The sequence below is a fragment of the Strigops habroptila genome, chromosome 4 (genome assembly GCF_004027225.2).
Source record: "Strigops habroptila isolate Jane chromosome 4, bStrHab1.2.pri, whole genome shotgun sequence".
NCBI classification, from domain to species: Eukaryota; Metazoa; Chordata; class Aves; order Psittaciformes; family Psittacidae; genus Strigops; species Strigops habroptila.
Window position 1 is genome coordinate 281,785 of NC_046358.1, and position 19,742 is coordinate 301,526.

The 19,742-nt window shown below is 57.4% G+C and overlaps 3 protein-coding genes across 11 annotated transcripts in view; 2 read left to right on the top strand and 1 right to left on the bottom strand.

The window, feature by feature from the left end:
• On the top strand, positions 1 to 9,037 carry PSMD13 (proteasome 26S subunit, non-ATPase 13). The gene is made up of 13 exons (XM_030485069.1): positions 1 to 662; positions 1,173 to 1,251; positions 1,894 to 1,928; positions 2,004 to 2,059; positions 2,423 to 2,466; positions 2,708 to 2,794; positions 3,601 to 3,772; positions 4,215 to 4,294; positions 4,373 to 4,498; positions 4,964 to 5,026; positions 5,934 to 6,014; positions 7,523 to 7,639; positions 8,327 to 9,037. The coding sequence occupies exons 1-13, from the start codon at positions 256 to 258 to the stop codon at positions 8,420 to 8,422; spliced, it is 1,443 nt and encodes a 480-aa protein (XP_030340929.1). The 5' UTR covers positions 1 to 255; the 3' UTR covers positions 8,423 to 9,037.
• The window catches only part of PGGHG (protein-glucosylgalactosylhydroxylysine glucosidase), a 26,895-nt gene continuing 8,680 nt past the window's right edge, over positions 1,528 to 19,742 (top strand). For 3 of the 9 annotated variants that reach the window (XR_003991284.1, XR_003991285.1, XR_003991286.1), the window contains exons 1-3: positions 16,727 to 17,111; positions 17,637 to 17,847; positions 19,008 to 19,437. Coding sequence is in view for 6 of the 9 variants with exons in the window: in XM_030485063.1 (XP_030340923.1) it covers positions 16,859 to 17,111; positions 17,637 to 17,847; positions 19,008 to 19,437 (894 nt within the window). In the remaining 3 variants the exon portion in view is untranslated. Of the gene's footprint in view, positions 1,539 to 5,743; positions 5,754 to 15,764; positions 16,263 to 16,726; positions 17,112 to 17,243; positions 17,553 to 17,636; positions 17,848 to 18,496; positions 19,438 to 19,742 lie in introns of those variants that run through there. The other 6 variants (XM_030485063.1, XM_030485062.1, XM_030485064.1 and 3 more) reach the window with 6 other exon arrangements.
• On the bottom strand, positions 10,903 to 12,594 carry LOC115607588 (cytochrome c oxidase subunit 8B, mitochondrial). Its single transcript, XM_030485073.1, has 2 exons — positions 12,090 to 12,594; positions 10,903 to 11,122 (listed from the first exon to the last, which is right to left on the bottom strand). Exons 1-2 carry the CDS (start codon positions 12,321 to 12,323, stop codon positions 11,024 to 11,026), a joined length of 333 nt encoding a protein of 110 aa, XP_030340933.1. The 5' UTR covers positions 12,324 to 12,594; the 3' UTR covers positions 10,903 to 11,023.

Below are 19,742 nucleotides of genomic sequence, written 5' to 3' on the forward strand. Positions count from 1 at the left end.
GTCCCTCCCGTGTCCCGGCCCCGACCAGCGGCCGCACGTACCTGCGAGCCGCGGGGCCCGCCGCGCTGCCCGCGGCGCTGAGCGGGAGCCGGGCCGGGCCGGCGCCCCCCCCGCGGCCGCGCTCCCGCAGGCTCCGCCAGGCTGCAAGAGAAGAGCCGGTGAGCGGGGAGCCCCGGAGCGACCCCCCCGGTATCCCCATCCCGCCCCGCCCCGCGCTCACCGGCCGCCAGCAGCCCGCGCCGCGCGCCCCGCTCCATGGCCGGGCACCCCGCGCCGCGCTACCGCACTGCCCCGAGTAGCCGCGCCCGGCGCCGCCGCCGCGTCCCGCCCGCGCCCGGCCCCGCTCTGCGCCCCGCCCGGGGCCGGTGCGGGGGGCCCGGGGGGTCCCTGCTGGGGGGGGTGTGTGTGTGTGCGGGATGCGTTGCCATGGTTACCGCGGTGCGGGTACCGCGGGGGGGGATCACCGCGGGGCCCTACGGTACCCGGCGTGCCCCGCGCGGGCCGGAAGTGAGTGTGCAGCTCCGGAGCGCGGCTGCGGCTGGCAGCGGGGCCGGTGCCGCCATGAAGGACGTGCCGGGGTTCCTGCAGCAGAGCCAGAGCCAGAGCGCGGGCCCGGGCCAGGCCGCCGTGTGGCACCGCCTCGAGGAGCTCTACAACAAGAAGTGAGTCGGGGCGGGCGGCGCCGGGGCCCTCCGCGGGGCCCAGGGGACACCGGGCTCGGGGCTGGGCTGAAGAGCCCTCCCGGGGGGAGCCCTCGGTCCCGGTGTGCCCGGTGAGCGCTTAACCAGCGCCGGGGCTGATCCCCGCGTTACCCCCGGGTTCGTGCCCTCGGGGGGGCGGGTGGGTGTCTGCGTCCTCGGGGTCCGTTCGTGCTTTGTTCCCGTCGTTAGCGGCGGGACGGGAATGTCGGGGTGGGGATGTCGGGGGTGGGGATGTCTGTTTGGGGATGTCGGAGTGGGAATGTCGGGGGTGGGGATGTCTGTTTGGGAATGTAGGGCGTGGGGATGTCGGGGTGGGGATGTCTGTTTGGGAATGTCGGGGTGGGAATGTTGGGATGGGGATGTCGGAGATGGGAATGTCGGGGGTGGGGATGTCGGGATGGGGATGTCGGGTGTGGGGTGAGGAGCTGGTGCAGGGCCTGAGCTCATGGAGTGACCTGCTTGTTTCCGAAGGCTCTGGCACCAGCTGACTCTGCAGGTCCTGGACTTCGTTCAGGACCCTTGCTTTGCCCAAGGAGATGGACTCATCAAGGTGAAGGCTTCCCTGCTCCCAAGGGGTTTACTTGTCCATAGGGAAGGAAAACAGTGGTGGAGGTCACTGAAGGGTTTTTTTGGGGGGTGGTGGTGTAGGGAGAGCCCTTTTTCTTTCCCTTTTGTTACAAGGGGTTTGCAGCCACACGTGTGGGCTGGGTTGTTGGGGGTCACAAATGCTTTGGGGTGTCTGATAGGTCGTTTCACCCATTGGGAGCTTCTTCCGTTCACACACTCAGCCCAGAGTCACATACTGGCTGTGTGCTACAAGTAATCGTGGGCTGTGTGGTTTGGGTTGAAATTCGGTTTCCCAAGAGATAGTTATTTCCATGACAAAAAGCCTCTCTGGAATGTGTGCAGGGAGCACTGGGAAAACGTTATCCCTGTGCCTGTTGTACAACCCGGAGCAGGAGGTGCTGGGTGTGGTGAATCCTCAACCTCTCCCTGCAGTCAGGGAGAGGCTGTAGGGACAGAACTGGCTGAAATGAGCAGGTTTTGGCTCCTGGGTTCTGTGTAGAGCGCACATCCCTAGTGGATGCCCTCTGCTTTGTTGGGAAAATGAACTGGAACGCAGTGAAAAGGGGTGTTGGAGCTGAACTGAAATACCCTCTTGCCCTGACTGTTGGTGTCTTTGTGCCTGCAGCTGTATGAGAACTTCATCAGTGAGTTTGAGCACAGGTGAGTTTGTTTGCTGGAGCCCTCAGTCACCTCCTGCTGCCTGACACCACTCTGACAGTGAGCTTTGTGTTCCAGGGTGAACCCCTTGTCCCTGGTGGAGATCATTCTCCATGTGGTCAGGCAGATGACAGGTAAGCGTCCTCCCCTCCTACTTACAGTATTTTTACCAACTGATGCCTGTAAAGTTACCAGTTAATAGTAACAGCTATTAACTAGTTAATAGTAACAGCTAAACCTTCAGTGTTAGCCTGTTGCCTTTCTGGTGTATTGAAAGGGCAGAACATCAGCTCAGAAAGTGTAAGTAATTGCTACTACATGGAGTAGCAGGTCTGCTCTTTGCTGGAGGAAAGGCTGGTGAGGAGCAGCAGCTCTGGGCAGTAAACTATAGAAAACACCTTCCAGTGTTCGTGAGTCCTGAGAAAGGATCTATTTGTAGGTTGAGATTTAGTTCCATCAGGAATTCCTGATATTGCTGCTTTTCCCCTCTACTTCAGATCCCAACGTGGCTCTTACTTTCCTGGAAAAGACTCGGGAAAAGGTATGTTTGCAACTGCTCGTTCTGGCAGTTCACTTGCAGGAATGGTTTTCCATGTGGGCAGTTGTGGTACAGCCGAGGGAGGCGGATGTGTGTGTGTGTTAAACCTGTGCTGGAGGATGCCCCGGGCAGCTCCGTGTTGCAGTGCAGGAGCACGTTACCGGGTGCAGCACAGCCTGGGTTGAAGGGCCCCTTGGCTGCAGGGCTGGGGGCACCTCTGAGCACGTGTCTCTGTGCCCCGCAGGTGAAGAGCAGCGATGAAGCTGTCATTCTGTGTAAAACAGCCATTGGGGCACTGAAGCTGAACATTGGAGACCTCCAGGTCACCAAGGTGAGGGGGAGACTCGAGTGTTGCCACCACACCACAGCATGGCCGTGCCTGTGGCTGGGCTTTGGTTTTGGGTGAGAAGATGGTAGATTTGCAGCTCCTGGGGTTTCCAGGAGGACCTGCAGTTCTGCCTTACATCTTGTAGGCCATATAAAAGCATATATAGTGCTTCTGGCCAAACCTCTGAGGTTTCAGTGAGGTTCTGGTGCAGCATTTGAGATGCTGTTGCCTATTGCTGGTCACTGCAGCATTGATGTGCAGCACTAGAAGTGGGGACAAACACTTTGACCTGTTCCAGTCGCAGCTTGGAGGCTCTCATGAGTTCAGCAGTGTTGCTGCTTGCTGGTGAGCTGCTGACCGTGCCTGGACCAGCGCATCCTTCCCTGTGCTAAGCACGTTGGGGTTTCATCTCTTGGCTTTGTTTAGAACCCTCTCTGAAACCTGAGATGAGTTTTTGTGCAGTGCAGCTTTATGTTGCTCAGAGCAAGCACAGATTTGATGGGTTTGGTGGGTGTAAGTACATGTAAAGCATGTCTGTACATGCGGGTACAGCTGCAGGGCTGTGTTCTGGGAGTTTGGGCTTTGTTTTGTATTTTTATCCAACTCCTGTGTCAGAGGAGAACACCACAGCTTTACCTTTAGTGCTGTGTAGTGGCTGTGCCCTCATCTGCCTCTTTACTACCACGTGGCTGTTAGTTGTGGCCCACACGAGGCTGCTGTAGCCCTTACCCAGTGATCTAGAAGGCCGGGAGCGGGGTGTGTGTGAGGGCACCTTCACCTGTCACAACCAGGTCTTCACCCTCCTCCAGGAGACCATTGAGGAGGTGGAGGAGATGCTGAACAACCTGCCCGGGGTGACCTCGGTTCACAGCCGCTTCTACGACCTCTCCAGCAAGTACTACCAGACCATCGGGAACCACGCCTCTTACTACAAGGATGCTCTGCGGTTCCTGGGCTGCATCGATGTCAAGGACCTGCCGGGTAACTCCTCCTCTGCCCAGCACAGGAGGCCCCAGCTTTCAGTCTTTGCTTTATCTCTTCAGTCTAAGTAAAGGCACTGGCACTTTCTCAATGTATTTTGAATTGGCCATAGTTGGGCCAGGGTTTAGCTACAAAGGAGAACCCGCAAGAAGAACGGCTGAGTAGGAGTGTGCTCCTAAGCTGCACTGAGGTGATGGGAGGGGGAAATGTTCCCACTAGAAGAGAGAGTTTGTTCTAGTTCCTCAAATCCTCACTATAGATTCAAAGAGTGGCTCTTCTGTGCTGCTGCTGTGGCTACTGCAGGCTGAGCTTCAGGCTTAGGGGAGGATGAGGAGGGAGCTGGGAGTGGTTTAATGCAGGCACAGAGAGGAGGCCGAGGGAGAGGTTGGTGGGGCTTAGGTGCTGCTTCACCCACACTTGCTTTGTGTTGGTCCTCCTGCAGTATCAGAGCAGCAGGAGAGAGCCTTTACCCTGGGACTGGCCGGGCTCTTGGGAGAAGGAGTTTACAACTTTGGGGAGCTGGTAAGTTGCTGCTGCACCACTTCAGCTGTTCTCAGAGGCTGATTGTACCCCGTTAACACCATCCTGCCTGTGCTGCAGCTCATGCACCCTGTCCTGGAGTCGCTGAGGAGCACGGACCGGCAGTGGCTCATTGACACCCTCTATGCCTTCAACAGCGGGAACGTCGAGACCTTCCAGGCCCTGAAGTCAGCGTGGGGCCAGCAGGTGAGCGGGGCTGCTCCCCTGCTGCAGGCCTGGCCTCGGCCTTGCAGGGGGCACTGGGACACTGGATCTGTACCTGAAGAGGTCCTGACTCTGGTCACTGGTGTAGTTTTAAGCACAGCACATTCACCTTGGTATGTGGTGTTAGTTACTGCCTTCCCTCTGTGCCTGGTTGATTGAGAGAAGTAAAGAGAAATCTCTCATGAAACGAAGACAAAGCAAACACATCATGTGGCCCTGCAGAGGAAGATAATCCCTGATGTCGTTTCCATAATGCCATTCACTCCCAGTATGGAACTGCTTCCAGTGTGAGACAGTGGCTTTCCCTTGTGTGCTGGGAAGCTTGAGGAGAGCAGTGGTGTTGGGTGCTAACTGCTGTACCGGGCATCAGTGGCACAGCTGTAGTTCACGGGTTGACTTGTGTCAAAGTAATAATGAATTTACTTGTTCCATTCCATCCCCTTCCAGCCAGATCTGGCTGCAAACGAAGCACTGCTGCTGCAGAAGATTCAGCTGTTATGTCTTATGGAGGTGAGCCAAGAGCTGGGGTCTCTTACACGTGGGAGATGGGAAGGGGCTGCTCCAGCTGCCATTTGGTGGGGGTGAAACAGTCTGTTCCCTGCCGTGTTCATTCACTCATGTCGCAGGAGCTCGTGGGTTTAAGTCGTTGGCTGCCAATGTTGCCTCTAGATGGTGCCAGAAGGCAAGTGCTGCTGGGGAAGAGCTGGCGGGGTGTGTAGTGCTGGTTGGGAGGCCCAGGGGTGAGCTCTTTCAGGCAGGATGTGGAGGTGGGGAAGGAAAGAGCAAGCTTTGTGTCTTGAGGATGGTACCTGAAGGGATAACTCTGAGAGTGTGTTCTGGAAACAAAGGTTTCTAAAACACACTAAAAATCTTAGTGTCCAAAGGACTGAAAATCCTTCCTCTGACAGGTAACCTGAACATTCAAACTGTTCCTTTCCTGTCACTTGAAGGCTTTGCCTCTGGTGTTACCAAATAAACCTCCCTGGCCCTGGATCTTCTTCAAAAACTCAATATTGAGTTATTTGAAGCATAATATATGTTTGTATATACCCATGTACCAATGTGTGTATGTTAATGTGCAGGTACACTCCACTTCTTGTGTGTTACTGTGCACCAGTGTTACCACCCATAGGCACCTCAGGGATCTGACTGTGCCGAGGTGTTTCAGCCCAGGCTGATGGGCTGTGCCTGGGGCTGTGCCTGGGGCTGTGCCTGGGGCTGTGCCTGGGGCTGTGTGGTTGCCCCAGCAGGGGTTGTGTGTGCAGGAGGCAGCGGTGCTGCTCCTTCCTGCTCACATCAGTGCGTTTGTCCTTGCAGTATCCTGGTGAAAGCTGAGAAGTGCAGGAGCTGGGGCAGGCCGAGCTCAGCAGGGCAGCGCGGGGCTGGGGACTCACTTCTCCTGTTTGCTTGCCTGCAGATGACCTTCACGCGACCAGCCAACCACAGGCAGCTCACCTTCGAGGAGATAGCCAGGAGTGCCAAAGTGACCGTGAACGAGGTGAGCCCAGCTGCAGACACACCGCTGTGGCACTTCGGGAGCTCTGAGGTGTCCGGATGGAGCTGCTCCCGTAGCTGAACTCCAGTTTGAAATCCTCTCCCTGCTCTCGTGCACTTGGAGAACTCTTTAAGAAGGGATCGGCTGCTTTGGTGCTCCTGGTTCTTGGTTAATACATTTCTGAGGATCCTCAGTCCTGGTGTTCAGCTGGAGGAGAGCTTTGCAGGTCAGCTCTTCCCACCTGTGCTAGAACAGGCCTCTGGGTTAGGCTGTGCAGGGACCTGCCTGGTTTGAGTATTCCCAGTGAGGGGAGGTGTCACCAATGTTTAACTTCTCTCATGGTGAAGAGTTTTCTGCTGTTACTCAGATGGGATCTGAGCTGAAGCAAATCCTGCTGTGGTCTCTGTCCTTTTCTGTGCAGCCTTGTGAGAACAGTTCCTCTTACCTTCCATGTTACTGGGTGCTGAAAGACTGTGGTGAGGTGTCCCCAAGCCAGCTCTTATCCAGGCTGAACAAATAATGTTTGTTCACAGTGTCAGGGGTTCAGCCTCATGGCCTTGGTGGCCTTTGGCTGGGCTCTCCCCTGTCCCGCAGTGTCCCCCTGCACTGGAAGGGGTGATGCAGAACTGACACAGTGCTGCAGCTTTGCTCCACAAGTGCTGAGTGGAGTCACCAGGACATGGGTCCCCTTTGTGGCTCCTGCTCCCCCCCAGGCTCTGCTCCTTCCCCTCAGAGGGCACTGAGGATATTTGGAGTATACCACAGCCATTACACCTCCCTCATGCTGCTGCTTGGGATTGTGGCAGGGCTCTGTGCTCACCCTCACTGTGCTTCGTGTTAGCCCAGTCTGCTGAGGTTTCTCCTCTCGGTAGCTCTCATTTCCAGCACATTCACCTCTGGTGTGGTGTGATCTGAAACTCTCCTCCAGCTGCTGGCAGATAACTCAGTGGTATCAGACCCGGTGTCGCTCCCAAAGGAGCACTGCTGGAGACCAGCTGCCTGCTCAGCTTCAGGCCTCAACCTCAACCCTCTGAGCTCAGTGGTTCAGCAGGTTTTCTGCTCCTCTTGTGGTCCTCCTGTCTGTTCTGTGGCTCACCAGCTCATCAGCAAGGGTATGGTAGAAGGTCTTGCTAAAGGAAAGGCACAGGGCACCTCCAGCACTGTCTGACCACTGAGCAAGCTGTTTCACTTCAAAAGGCCACCACACTGGTCAGGCACATCCCGCCCCTGGTAAATCTGTGTTGACTGTTTCCAATTCCCTCATTCTTCCTGGATTTCAGAGAAAAGAAAGTGAAACTGCTCAGAGGGAAAGAAACCTCCTGTGTAGCTACAGTTGAGCCTCCAGGCAGAATCCTGACCTGCAGGAGGATGGGTGTGAGAGGCTGCAGCAGCTCTTGGCTTGGCTTGTGTGTGATGAGCGGTCTCCAAAGCCAGAGCCCGTTCAGGGGTTTGTTCCTCTGGGGAACGGGTGACTCTCAGTTGTTTCCTGGAATTCTCTGTGTTGGTTTCAGGTGGAGCTGCTGGTGATGAAGGCTCTCTCGGTGGGCTTGGTGAAGGGCAGCATCGATGAAGTGGACAAGAGGGTGCACATGACGTGGGTGCAGCCGCGTGTGCTGGACTTACAACAGGTACTGGACACGGAGGCACAACTGCTGTGTGTCGGGTGAGGTGACTGGGAGAGCTGGGAGGGGTCGGTGCTGGAGAACTGGTCTCCTTGGTGCTCTCGAGGACGCTCAGGGCAGGAAGAAGTGGCACCTTTTCCTCATTCTTTTTTCCATTGCTGCCCCTAGCCTTTAGCCTGGGTGTGTGGTGCATTGTGTGTGTGGTGCAATAAGCAGGAGGCAAATAGTGACACTTCTGAAAGCCACACAAAGCACCATGAAACAGGAATGCTGCGACTGTTTTCCAGCAGGACGCAGACATCTGGGTGGTGCTTCAAGCCTTAATGCATGAAACAGAGTCCTGGAGTGTCTGGGTTGTAGGTGGCTTCTCTTGGGAGGAGAGAGGTTGAGGGTGGTAAAGATGAAGGTGCTGAATGTCTTGGGTTCATCCTTTTAACATTTTAGGAGACCATGTAGGGGGCCTTCACCTCAAAAACCCAAACACATCAGTACATGGATTACAGGCTGCAAGCAATCCCTTTTGTGCATTTCCATTTAACTTCAACCATTGCTGTTTCAATGGTCAAAGATGTTCAGGAGCATCTTTCCTAGGCACATGGGAGTAGTTTGGGATCTCGGGTGTTTGTCCTTGAAGGTGGACACTGGTGTTTGCAGCAGCTGAGGGGTTGAGGTTGCTGTGGGCTTCCCTTGCAGATCAAAGGGATGAAAGACCGCCTGGAGTTCTGGTGCACAGACGTGAGGAGCATGGAGATGCTGGTGGAGCACCAAGCCCATGACATCCTGACATAGAGCACCCTGCACTGCCCCGGGAGAGGGAATCCTGCTGCTCCTGGCGCCAGCAGCACTCAGACCACTGACTCTGTACTGCATTAAACTGGGGGGTGGGCAGAGGGGGGAGCAGCTCCTGAGGCTTGTTGGGAGGAGTAAGTGGCCTTTTGCTGTGTGACCCTTTGGTGCTTGGAGTCGAGATTTCCCTGATCGCTCACACGGGTGGCACTGACCTGGGGGCTCCCATCCTGCTCTGGGAAAGGGGTTCATTCATCACACTGCTGTGGGAGGATGGTGCTGGTGCCTGTCACGGAGCAGAGGCTGTTTGCTGGGGAAGGGGCAGCAGAAGCTCCTTTACAGGAGCTGGAGCGGTGCCTGGCGTTGTACCTGGTGTTAGGGGGTGGTACTGGCCTTAGGAGGGCACAGCTCCCCCTGCCCTGCAGCAGCCAGAAACCAGCCTCTTCCTCCTGCCCGTCCTCCAGCCCCTCCTCACTGCGGCAGAGGGAGGGTTTGCTCCACCAGAAGGTTTTCCCGGGATTCCCGTGCAGTGGAAGAGGTTCCTCCCCTTGGGGTGGTTGTGTGTTACCAGCACGGCTCCCGTGAGGCGCTGGAATAAACTTCTCTGCCTTCCCTTTCCCCTGCTCTGTGTCTGTGTTTGTGTCTCCAGCACTTGCATTGAGCCTCTGGTGTGTTTGACTTCCTTTTACGTTTCATGTTACAAACCCCTCTGTGCAAGAACAACAGATTTACACAGCCCCTTACCACCAGCGGGGTTAGCATGTCACGCAGTGAGTAGCACCTTGTGCTCTGCTGTCAGGTTCCTTTCTCTGGGGCAAGATGTAGTCCTGGTGCTTGGGAAAACATTACTCATGGAAAAGCCCTAAATGAGGCCGGAGACAAGGAGGTTTTGTTCTCTTTTGCCTCTTAACAACTGCTCTCAAAGCTTTTGTAATGGGATTGTTTTTCCCAACCATGTCTTCACAGGGATGGAAGGTAATTGTGCACCTGAGAGCTGGAAACACAGATCTGAACTGGGGATACCTCTGAGTACTCCTAATTGTAAGGCAGCAATTGCAAACTGCACCGAGGTTTGAACAGTGGCTTTAAATTAGCTAAAATAGAGTCACAGGATGATTCTCCTCAGGGTCTAAGTGGATGTTTCAGTCCTGCACCCACGTGTCCATGGTCAGTTCTTGTGTCACCCGTTCAGTTACCGCTGTGGTTCAGGAGCTCTGCTTGCCTGATCTCTGGGTCACTACAAAGTGTCTCTGGGGCTTTGACTTCTGTGCTTTTCGTGCCTCACTGCCTGGGCGCGGGGGGGTTTGTGCCAGCAGTGGCCAAAAGGAAGCTCGTGGCTGATCCTGGACCCGCTCTGCAGGCGCAGAGGGAGGCTTGAGGGTTTGAAAGCCAACACACACATCACACTGCCAGCCCCTGGGCCTGGTCACCCACCGCCCCTCTACCCTCTGTGGCCTGAACCTCTTCCTGGCTGGGGCTCAGCTCCAGTTCGGTCTCTCCCTGCCCAGCCCCTCGGTGGTGGTTCTGCTCTGCCCGTGCAGGTCCCACTGTTGAGGGTGTGTGAACCCCGATGTTTCCTTTTCCTGTGCTGGGCACTGGGACATTCCCTCCTCCACGCTCCCCCTTGTGCTCCACAGCCCGCTCCGGGTGGCACTGACCTCAGGGGAGCAGGAGGAGGAGACACGTGTGATGGGGACAACACTGCTCTATTTCATAGCTACGGATGGAAAAGGGCTTTAAGAAGCTCCATCTTCTTGCTGGAGTCACATCACTGCAGGTGAGGAGTGAAGGAAATGCCACCAGCGCAGCAGAGCTCAGGCACCGGGGCTGCTGCTGCTCTAATGAGCATCAGAACCTGGAGCTTCATGTTGAAATGGAGCTGGTCTCCTGGGGGGGCTCTGACAAACCCACTTGTTCTGTGGGAGCTAGGCTTGGATGCTGGTTTGAGCCGTGCACTGAGGTGAGGTGAGGTGAAGCTCCTTGAGCTGTGGCTGTTTCAGAGGTTTTCCAGGATATCTGGAGCGTTGTTTGTTCCCAAAGCCCTGTGTGGGAGCTGCTGCTGCTGCTTCCCTGACAGGTAACGTGGGAAATGAGCTGTGTTTGGGGCTGGAAGGGCTTCGTGCAGGAAGAGGACAAGTCAGGTGTGCAGCCCCTGCTCTGGGCCACTGTAAATGTCACTGCAGCCTTTGAGTATTTCTTTGCTGGAATTTAACCTGATTTTGCTCCCTTGTCAGTGCTGTGAGTGGCTCCTGGTGTCCTCTGCTGCAAGTGTGTGAGGTAAGAACCCAGCTCCATAGGAAACCACAGCTCCGGGCTGGAGCCTGCTGCAGCCTCACAAAGGAATCACCTTTGTGGAGCCACAGAATGAACCAGGTTGGAAAAGACCTTCAAGATCATTGAGTCCACTGCCAAGGCCACTGCTAAGCCCTGAGCAGGATTACACATCAGTGCCCTATGGACAAGCTGAAGCAAACCCAACACCCTCAATGTGAACATGAACTTTAATGAGCAAACCCCGAGGGCTCCCTTTTGGCGAAGCTCCGTCCTGTGGCCTTGGTTCCACTCATGTTTGCTCTCACCAGAGTGCGGGTGGTTCTTTGCTCCTCACTCGGGTCTGCTCTTGTAGTTCTCGATGTTTCCCAGGACCCAGGCTGTTGGGAGCAGGAAGCATCCGCACATGATGGAAAATGCAATGACTTGTTCCTGCGGTGGAGGAGACACAGAGGGTCCGTGAGATGGAAGGAAGGAAGGAAGGGTCGGTGGGAGGGGAGGGTCAATGGCACAGCAGGGTTGGTGGCTCAGCTCCGTGACGGCCGCCTTGTCCCTCGCTGGGGACTCAGCAGCTCGTGACCATGCCTGGGCCGCGGGCCTGGGCTCAGCTTCCAGCAGCAGCTGTGCCTGACTTTGAGATGACTTTGAGATGACTTTGAGTGTGAGCTGCTGCCACCGGCGCCCCTGGCACTGAACCCCTCGTGCTGCCACCTCTGCCTTTATTTGCCCACGGAGAGGCTCCAGGGCTGGGAAGCGCTTTGGTGCAGACCCTGGGGGGCAGCGGGGGATAAACCCCTCGAGCAGGGGGTGGAAGCAGCTGGGGTTTATGGTGTAAAGCTCCTTCTCCGAGCTCCTGTCACCCAGCCTGGGGGGTCTCGTAGGACGCAGGGAGCCAGGGCGGCAGCAGACCATGTCCCTGCCTGTGGGGACACCGGCTCTGGGGTGAGTGTCCCATGGAGGGGGGACGGGGCTGTCCCTGTGTGGGCTGGGGGCTGCTGCCACCCCCTCCCCGGGTCCTTGGCGGTGCCGTGGCTTTGCTTCCCTGTAGCAGGTCCCTAAACCCCAGAGGGTGAAACAGGGCCTCAAAGGATGGAATCAAATAGGAGGAGGAGCCTGAAGGGGGGAGCAGGGGGTGCACACGCTGCGGGGTGCAGCCCGGAGCTTGTGCTGCTGGGGGAGCACCGGTCCTCCTTCCATCCTCCCCTTTTGCCTAAGAACCCCCCAAAACCAGTTTGCTGTAATGCAGAGGGGGCTTGTGCCCCTCTGACGGGGCGTCCCTGGAGCTGGAGTCCCCCCTTTGCCCCCTCTGTCGGGGCGTCCCTGGAGCTGGAGTCCCCCCTTTGTGCCCCTCTGACGGGGCGTCCCTGGAGCTACCCTCCCCGCCTCCCCGTGTACTCACGGCAGCCGAGAGCGGGTGCTCGGGCGGTTTGGAGGTGATGTGCGCTCGGGGGACCCGCAGGGGCCGCAGCAGCGTCGCCAGGAGCCGGGAGCCGCGCTGGAGGCCGGGCATGGCGCTGGCACACGGGGACGCGGCTCCTCGCACTGCAGCTGCCCGGCCCGTCACCGCCGTCACCCGTGTCACCGGGCCGCCCCCGGAGCGCGGCCGCCGCTCTAAAGGGCGCAGCAGCCCCATGACCTGCGCAGGAGCTTGTCCCGGTCGCTCACTGCTCCTTTAGTTCTTATCCTCAGCAGCACCCAACTGTCCATATCTCCGAGGTCAAAACCTGCATCCCCAGCCAGCAAGGTGGGACCTCTCCATGATGCTCTGTGTGATCTCCTCTCTGGCTTGTTAAAACCTGTAACACTCAAACCACAATGTATTGGTTTAAGCTGTTGCAGATCTGATGCCCGACACTGACCTTGCTCGTCCAGTCCATGGTAACAGCTTCTCTGTCTTCCTTCACTGCCCAGTGTTTGCACCAGGTCAAACCCCCATGTGCCTCGGGCTCCTCCTTCCGTAGTGGTGAGCGTCCAGTGGCCATGGACCATCAGGCAGGTCTGTTACAGGTGTTGGGTCAAGCTGGGCTGGAGTTTGCAACAGCAACTCCCAACCTGCCCCCACTTGAGAGCAGGAATGGCGGAAAGCCTCGAGCCGGGGTCTTGTTGCATTGAGGTGGGGATGCGCGTCAGTGGGAGCAGTCAGAATCCCAGAGTGGTTTGTGTTGGAAGGACCTTAAAGCTCCTCCAGCTCCAACCCCTGCCACGGGCAGGGACACCTTCCACTAGAGCAGGTTGCTCCAAGCCCCTGTGTCCAACCTGGCCTTGAACACTGCCAGGGATGGGGCAGCCACAGCTTCTCTGGGAAAAGTCTGTGCCAGCGCCTCAGCACCCTCACAGGGAAGAGCTTCTGCCTCAGAGCTCATCCCAATCTCCCCTCTGGCAGGTTAAAGCCATTCCCCTTGGCCTGTCCCTACAGGCCCTTGTCCAAAGCCCCTCTCCAGGTTTCCTGGAGCCCCTTTAGGCACTGGAGCTGCTCTAAGGTCTCCCCTTCAGGAGCCTTCTCTTCTCCAGGCTGCCCCAGCCCAGCTCTCTCAGCCTGGCTCCAGAGCAGAGCTGCTCCAGCCCTCGCAGCAGCTCCGGGGCCTCCTCTGGGCTCGCTCCAACAGCTCCACATCCTTCTGGTGCCCTTTCAGCTTCAACACATGCCCGCCGTGCTGGATGACCCGGCCATGTCCTCCTCTCCCTTAAACAGCTCCACTGGAAGTTTGCAGGATTTGCATCGACCTGCCTGGAGTTCTCCTTCCCGGAGTCGGGAATGCGCCTTCCTCTCTCTGGCTCCCCTTGCAGCTCCGGGGGTTCAGGGTCACAGGAGGCTCTTCTGCAGGATGAGGTGGGCTCTGGTCTTCAGCAGGAGGTCACAGCTCTTTGCCCAGGACAGCTTCTCAGGAAGGAGTAGTTTTACCCCTGTTCAGCATCAGGTGCTGTGGCTTGGCCATGGCTTTTAGAGGAGGTACTGGCAGCAATAGGATGGATCCAGCGAGGCTCTGCCATGCAGGGAGCATCCTGCTCTTCAGCTGCTGTCCTGGAAGCTGGGGAGCAGAAGCCCGGGAGCAGCCGGTGCAGGGAGCTCTTTGCCCCTTCCCACCCTTGTTTTGATGAGGAGGCGACCCAGCAGCTCCTTTTCTTCTCCCAGACACTCGCTGCTGCTCCTCCTTTCCTCAGCTTCCTCCCCGCATCTTTTCTGGCAGGAAAAAGCTGCTCCAGGACACGTGTGTCTGGGGAAACGCTCCCTTTGGTGCTACTGAGCGCGGCAGGACCCAGAGATCATACAAACATGGCCTTTATCTGTGCTCCTCAGACCCTTCCTACCAGCTCACACCAGTTTCCAGTGTGGTCTCAGACCTTCCCAGCCCAGTCACTGTCTGTGTCTGTTCTCCTGGGGGCTGAGGGGTGGCTTCAGGGGCTCATCCCACCTCGCTCAGGAGGGAGCAGTGAGGAACCTTCCTGTTCCCCTTCCCCGCACAGCACCAGCACAGACACGGTGCCTGCGCTGGGGAAGGGCATGTTCCTTCCCTAACGCTGATGGCAGCTTTGCTGCAGTTGGGCATTGGCTTTTCTGTGGGTTTAGAGAGAGGAGAACAGGCTGCCTGACAGAAGGTTGTGGTGAGGTGGGGTCGGTCTCTGCTCCCAAGGAACAAGGGATGGGACAAGAGGAAACGGCCTCAAGCTGCACCAGGGCAGGTTTAGATGGAGCTGAGGAACAATTCCTTCCCCAGAGGGTGCTCAGGCATTGGAACAGGCTGCCCAGGGCAGGGCTGGAGTCACCGTCCCTGCAAGTGTTCACACCCCGTGTAGCCGAGGCCTCAGTGCCATGGGTTAGTGGTGGCCTTGGCAGTGCTGGGGAATGGTTGGACTTAATGAGCTTAAAGGTCTTTTCCAACCTGGTTGATTACATGCTTCTATGTGCAGTGTCTATCCTATGAATGCTGGCTCTCCCATAAGCTAATCCCCCTCCCTGAGCACGGGGCAGGGGCTCAGTGTCCGACTGCAGCATTCTCCGTGTCTGCCCTGGCCACAGGGAGAGGACCAGAAACCTTCGTGCTGAGCGGTCTGTGTCTGCAAGGACCAGACACACTGATGTGATGCCCCTCTGGCACATGATGGGGCTGAGTGGGGGCCTTGAAGATGTTCCCATTGCAGGAGTGTGGAGGCTGATGGGTAGAAGCTGGAAAACAAGGAAGGCTTTGGGATAGAAGAGACATAGGATCAAGTCCTATAGTGGATTTGGAAGCCTCCATCTTCTGGTGAGCTGGAGGCATGTCTGGGATTCAGGGGAATATCCGTTTATTGCCTGGAGAAGAGAAGACTCCTGAAGGGGAGACCTTAGAGCAGCTCCAGTGCCTAAAGGGGCTCCAGGAAACCTGGAGAGGGGCTTTGGACAAGGGCCTGCAGGGACAGGCCAAGGGGAATGGCTTTAACCTGCCAGAGGGGAGACTGAGATGAGCTCTGAGGCAGAAGCTCTTCCCTGTGAGGGTGCTGAGGCGCTGGCACAGACTTTTCCCAGAGAAGCTGTGGCTGCCCCATCCCTGGCAGTGTTCAAGGCCAGGTTGGACACAGGGGCTTGGAGCAACCTGCTCTAGTGGAAGGTGTCCCTGCCCGTGGCAGGGGTTTTAACTAGAAGGTCCCTTCCAACCCAAACCATTCTCTAGTTCTATGACCTGTTCCTCTCTGGGGACATCTCGGTGAAACGCTGCTCTGTCCACGACAGGCCTGTGGAAGCAGCAGGAGATGTTAAGCGGGGCTGGGTGCCAGCAGCCCCCTGTGGTGGGGGATACTGGAGCAGGGGGTGCGGGTGCTGGAGCAGGGTGCTCGCTGGCACTGGTACAACACTGGTTCATGCTGCAGCCGGGTCATGGGAAGGAAACGGGAAACTGAAGCCAAAGCTGGAACCCGGCTCCGTTCCCTCCGCAGGCACATGAGCAGCAGGGTCAGGGCGTGCAGGGGACAAAGCGCCGTTGTCTCCTCCGGGGCGCTGCTGCATTGCTCGGGCGAGTTTGGGATCACAAATCACGGGAGGCTGTTCCTGTGTCGGTTCCTCCTTCCCCGCGGGGCAGCCCCGGCCCCGCTCCCGCCGCTCTGAGCCCCTGGGACGGCACCTTCACCTCCGCGCTCGGTTTAACCATTATTGGCTGTTTAAGCAGGGAAAAAAGTTGTTTCCTTCCTTCTCCGTTGGGCAACTTCCGTCCCCCCCCCCCCGCGGAGCCCCCAGAGCAGCGTCTGCCTGCGCGGCCGGAGCCCGCCCGGACCCAGGCTGGAGCCAGGATAGGACCCAGGCTGGACCGAGCCTCTCCTCGGTGCTGCTCCCTTTGGATTCGCCTTTGTTTGGGTTGGAGTTTCCTGGGGGCAGAGCAGGGTTTTCTCCCCGTTCAACCCTGGTGCGAGGAAACCACCAGCCCCGGGGGCCGACACCAGCCGCTGCTCTCAGGGAGGGCTTTTGGGGTGCTGCCAGTCCGGGCCGCGCTTCCAGCTCCACTTGGGGTGTCTCTTGGTGCCTTACTTTATCCTTTCTGTGTTACTGTAGTGCTTAGCGGTGCCTGCACCAGCTGCGGCTCCCTTCTGTAAAGTACCTTTTGTACGTGCTATATCTTTATATATCTTTAAACATATAAATATATATAAAGATATATATTTATATATATAGTTATAAAAATGCCTTACCCTAGAAGCCAGTAACTGAGGATGAGCTCGAGGTGCAGGAGTGAGGGGGAGCACGGGGGGGCAGTGAGCTGGGAGCTGCTAAGGCCACGCAACAGTGTTTAATAGCCTGGGAGGAAGAGGAGGGAAGAAGAGGAAGGTGTCTGGGTTGTGTTGGTGAGACCCTGTCACGGAGAAGGCAGCAGAAGAGGAAGAGGGGGGGAACTGGAGAAGCGCTGAAGCCAGTGGTGGTGGGTGAGGTTTGGGTGAGGTTTGGGTGAGCTGGAGGAGCCCCTCGCATGGCTGGAGGTGGTTGGAATGAAGAGGAACAAAGGGAGCTGCAGGAGGAGGGAATGTGCTTGCCCCGGTGCGGGGATGGAGGAGATGGGGTTGGAAGGGACACCCAAAGCAGTGGGGACCGCGGGATGGTGCCAGGGCTGGAGGTGGCCCCGCTTGCGGCTGGTGGGCACGCTCGGCGCCGCTCTGCCCCTTCCCCCCTGCCCTGACCCTGTTGTGCTGCAGCTCGGTGGCGCGATGGCCGACGGCGGCGAGGACCCGGCCGTGTTCTCCTCCACCTCTCTGCCCGCAGACCCACGGCTGCTGGCCACGGTGACCAACGCTTACCTGGGCACGCGCGTGTACCGCGACACGCTGCACGTGAACGGCGTGTACAGCGGGGCCGCGGGCGACACGCACCGCGCCGACGTGCCCAGCCCCGCCAACGTGTGCATGGAGGGGCCAGGTGCGGGCAGCCTGGATGAGACCTTCACCCTGGACACCCGAACGGGTAAATGGTGGAGCAGGGCAGGGCTCTCCTTATCTTGCTGCCTCCATGCGTGTCTTCATCTGGGGCACCCATTGCTCTTCCCCTCCAGCTGCCAGTGACCCTCTTCTAGAAGTTAAAGTCTCTTTGCCTCTTCCACAAGGTCTTATCTTTCTTCTTCCCATTCTCCACTCACTGTAGGGTGTTGTTCTTCTGGAGCCACATTGGAGCAAGTGGGAAGTTCCCCTTTGTTGTGGGGATAAGAGTGGTTCTCAGGCTGTACCAATCCCTGCTGGACCCAGGCTCAGCAAACACTGTTTAATCATGAAGCCTGGTGGAATGTTTTATAGCACAAATCGTTCCTCAGTGGCTTGGCCAGATTCAGTGTGTTAATGGTGGTGTCCAGTCAAAAGCTGTGTTTGGATCTGGACCTGGGAAAGGTGGTTCCTTTGCCAGTAGGAAGCAGTAGATAGGGCAGAAGGGAGAGTCTGGGGCAGAACATCAGGACCTGCTGGTTCAAAAGGCTGATGGTTCTCATTGTGCTTACAGGAACCTTCAGCCATGAGCTTCAGTCAACAGATTATGTGGCCACCCAGCAGATCTATGCTCACTATTCCCTTCTCCACTTGATGGTCGTCAGCATCACCATCCGGCGATCGGCTCACAGCACCCAACCCATCACGGTCCAGCTCCATGCTCCTTTTGAGCCAAAGAGCCAGGACTTGGACCTGAAACAGGGACCAGACTTCCAGGGAGCACAGTGAGTTTGGATCGGGGGGGACCATGACCTGAATACGTCCTGCATGGGCTGTTGTGCACTGCCCTGCTCACGTTGGGAGATACATGGCAAGAGTAAGGCTGGAGCTGGGCTGGGTGGGGTGGAGGCTGGTGCAAATCTGCTTCTTCACGGAGGGCATATAAAACAAAACCCAAAATCCAGCATAGAAACACATTTATTAGCTGCCACCGCAATACTGCTGCTGCCATTGGCATGGAAAAGGACAACAAGGGCCGTGGGCTGGGTGTGATTACACAGAAATGTGTTTGGGGAACACAGTGGCTTTGGAGGAGAGTGTTGTCAGTGAAGTCAGGGAGCCCAATGCCCGATGTGCCAGAAGCCAACACTCACATACTAGGGGACGCCAAGGGTTTAGTCTGGATCTGCACAGGTTTGGGTGGTCTGTGGGTTCCCACAAGTCAAGTGCACCCGAGTCACATCCTGCATCATGTTTATGTACAAACTCAGTGCTGAGTCAGCAGGTTCTGAGTGCAGGCTCTGTGCAGCCACTGGTTAGTAATTAACATGTATTGTAATGAACTTAAGCAACTGTTACACCCTTTTACACGTGCTCAGCCTGGGGTTTCTAACCTGAACAAGGGGCTTTTTGACCCGTGAGTGTAATTTTTAGTGTTCTAATGAAGACAGCTCAGTTTGTTCCAGGACCTGGTACCTTCTTGCCAAGTTGGCCACATCTTTGAAGCATCTTGACTCTGTTCATCCTTGAGTCCAGCCTTTCTGGATATTCTTGAGTAAAACATGTCAAATGTTCCATCTGAATATTCCACCCCAATTAGAGAGCCCTAAATCTGCCATATTTTAGCGTAAATGACTTGTCAAGAAGTTACCACGTCCTTGAAGCTATGTGCATCAGTTCTACGGACAGAATGACCATAGATGACCTCAACAAGATGGTCATCTTCAAGGTGACCTCTACAAACAGTTGGCTGGGATTGGGGACCGGTTGTAACGAATTTCAGCCTCATTTTTGAGGGCTAAAGCGTGGGGATGGTGGAGCTTCCACCCTGGGTGCGAGCAGGAGCCTGTGCTCGGCTGCCGGGGAGGTCCCCATGGCATGGTTGGACGTGCTCCAGTCCCACCAGCTCTGCTCTGCGCTCCCTGCTCCTTGCTGTCCTCCACAGCTACGCCTATGGGAGGACGCTGGTTCCCGAGGTGGAGGGGGGGCCATGTCCCGCCGTTCACATGCTCTGGACGCCGGTGCCGGGCGCGCTGACACTGCGCGGGGAGGAGCGGGAGCGCCGCTGGGAGTTCCTGACGGCCGTGGCCGGCAGCGAGGAGGAGGCCAAGGGCAGCTACCGCCGGGGCCTGGCCTGCGTGGCCACAGGGTCCCTGCGCCGGCGCCATGCCCGCGCCTGGGCCGCGCTGTGGCGGGGCTGCAGCGTGGAGCTGGCCGGGCCCCTGCGGCTGCGGCGAGCGCTGCGCGGGAGCCTCTTCTACCTCCTGAGCTCCATCACCCCGCGCCCGGCTCTGCCCTCCCATGGCATCAGCCCCGGCGGGCTGGCCAACGGCGCGCGCGGGGAGGACTACTGGGGACACGTCTTCTGGGACCAGGTGAGTGCCGCCCGCGATGTGGTACCCAGGGCTTGCACAGCAGGTGGGATGCAGGATGCTCGGTGGGAGGAAGCTGTGATGCTGCCCCCAAGCAGGAGGACCTTGGTACCACGTAGGAGGATGCTCTCCAGCAGCATCCTCCTGCTCCATTCGTAACAGCTGCCCAGACCCAGCTCCACCCCTGGAGTTCCTCATCCCGGTTGTCCTCTAACTCAAAAGTAAATTGCTGAGATTGAAGCTGGGTGCCTGGGGCTGCTGCAGAGCCAGCGGATGTGAGATCCCACTGCAGGGCTCCTCCCTTCCCC

Bases quoted from the DNA above. Each gene is read 5' to 3' on its own strand.
- PSMD13 (XM_030485069.1), top strand. From the start codon at position 256: ATGGCCGGGCACCCCGCGCCGCGCTACCGCACTGCCCCGAGTAGCCGC. The intron at 663-1,172 runs GTGAGTCGGGGC...TTGTTTCCGAAG, and splicing joins GAGGAGCTCTACAACAAGAA to GCTCTGGCACCAGCTGACTC. The intron at 6,015-7,522 runs GTGAGCCCAGCT...TGTTGGTTTCAG, and splicing joins CCAAAGTGACCGTGAACGAG to GTGGAGCTGCTGGTGATGAA.
- LOC115607588 (XM_030485073.1), bottom strand. From the start codon at position 12,323: ATGGGGCTGCTGCGCCCTTTAGAGCGGCGGCCGCGCTCCGGGGGCGGC. The intron at 11,123-12,089 runs GTGAGTACACGG...CCTCCACCGCAG, and splicing joins AGCACCCGCTCTCGGCTGCC to GAACAAGTCATTGCATTTTC.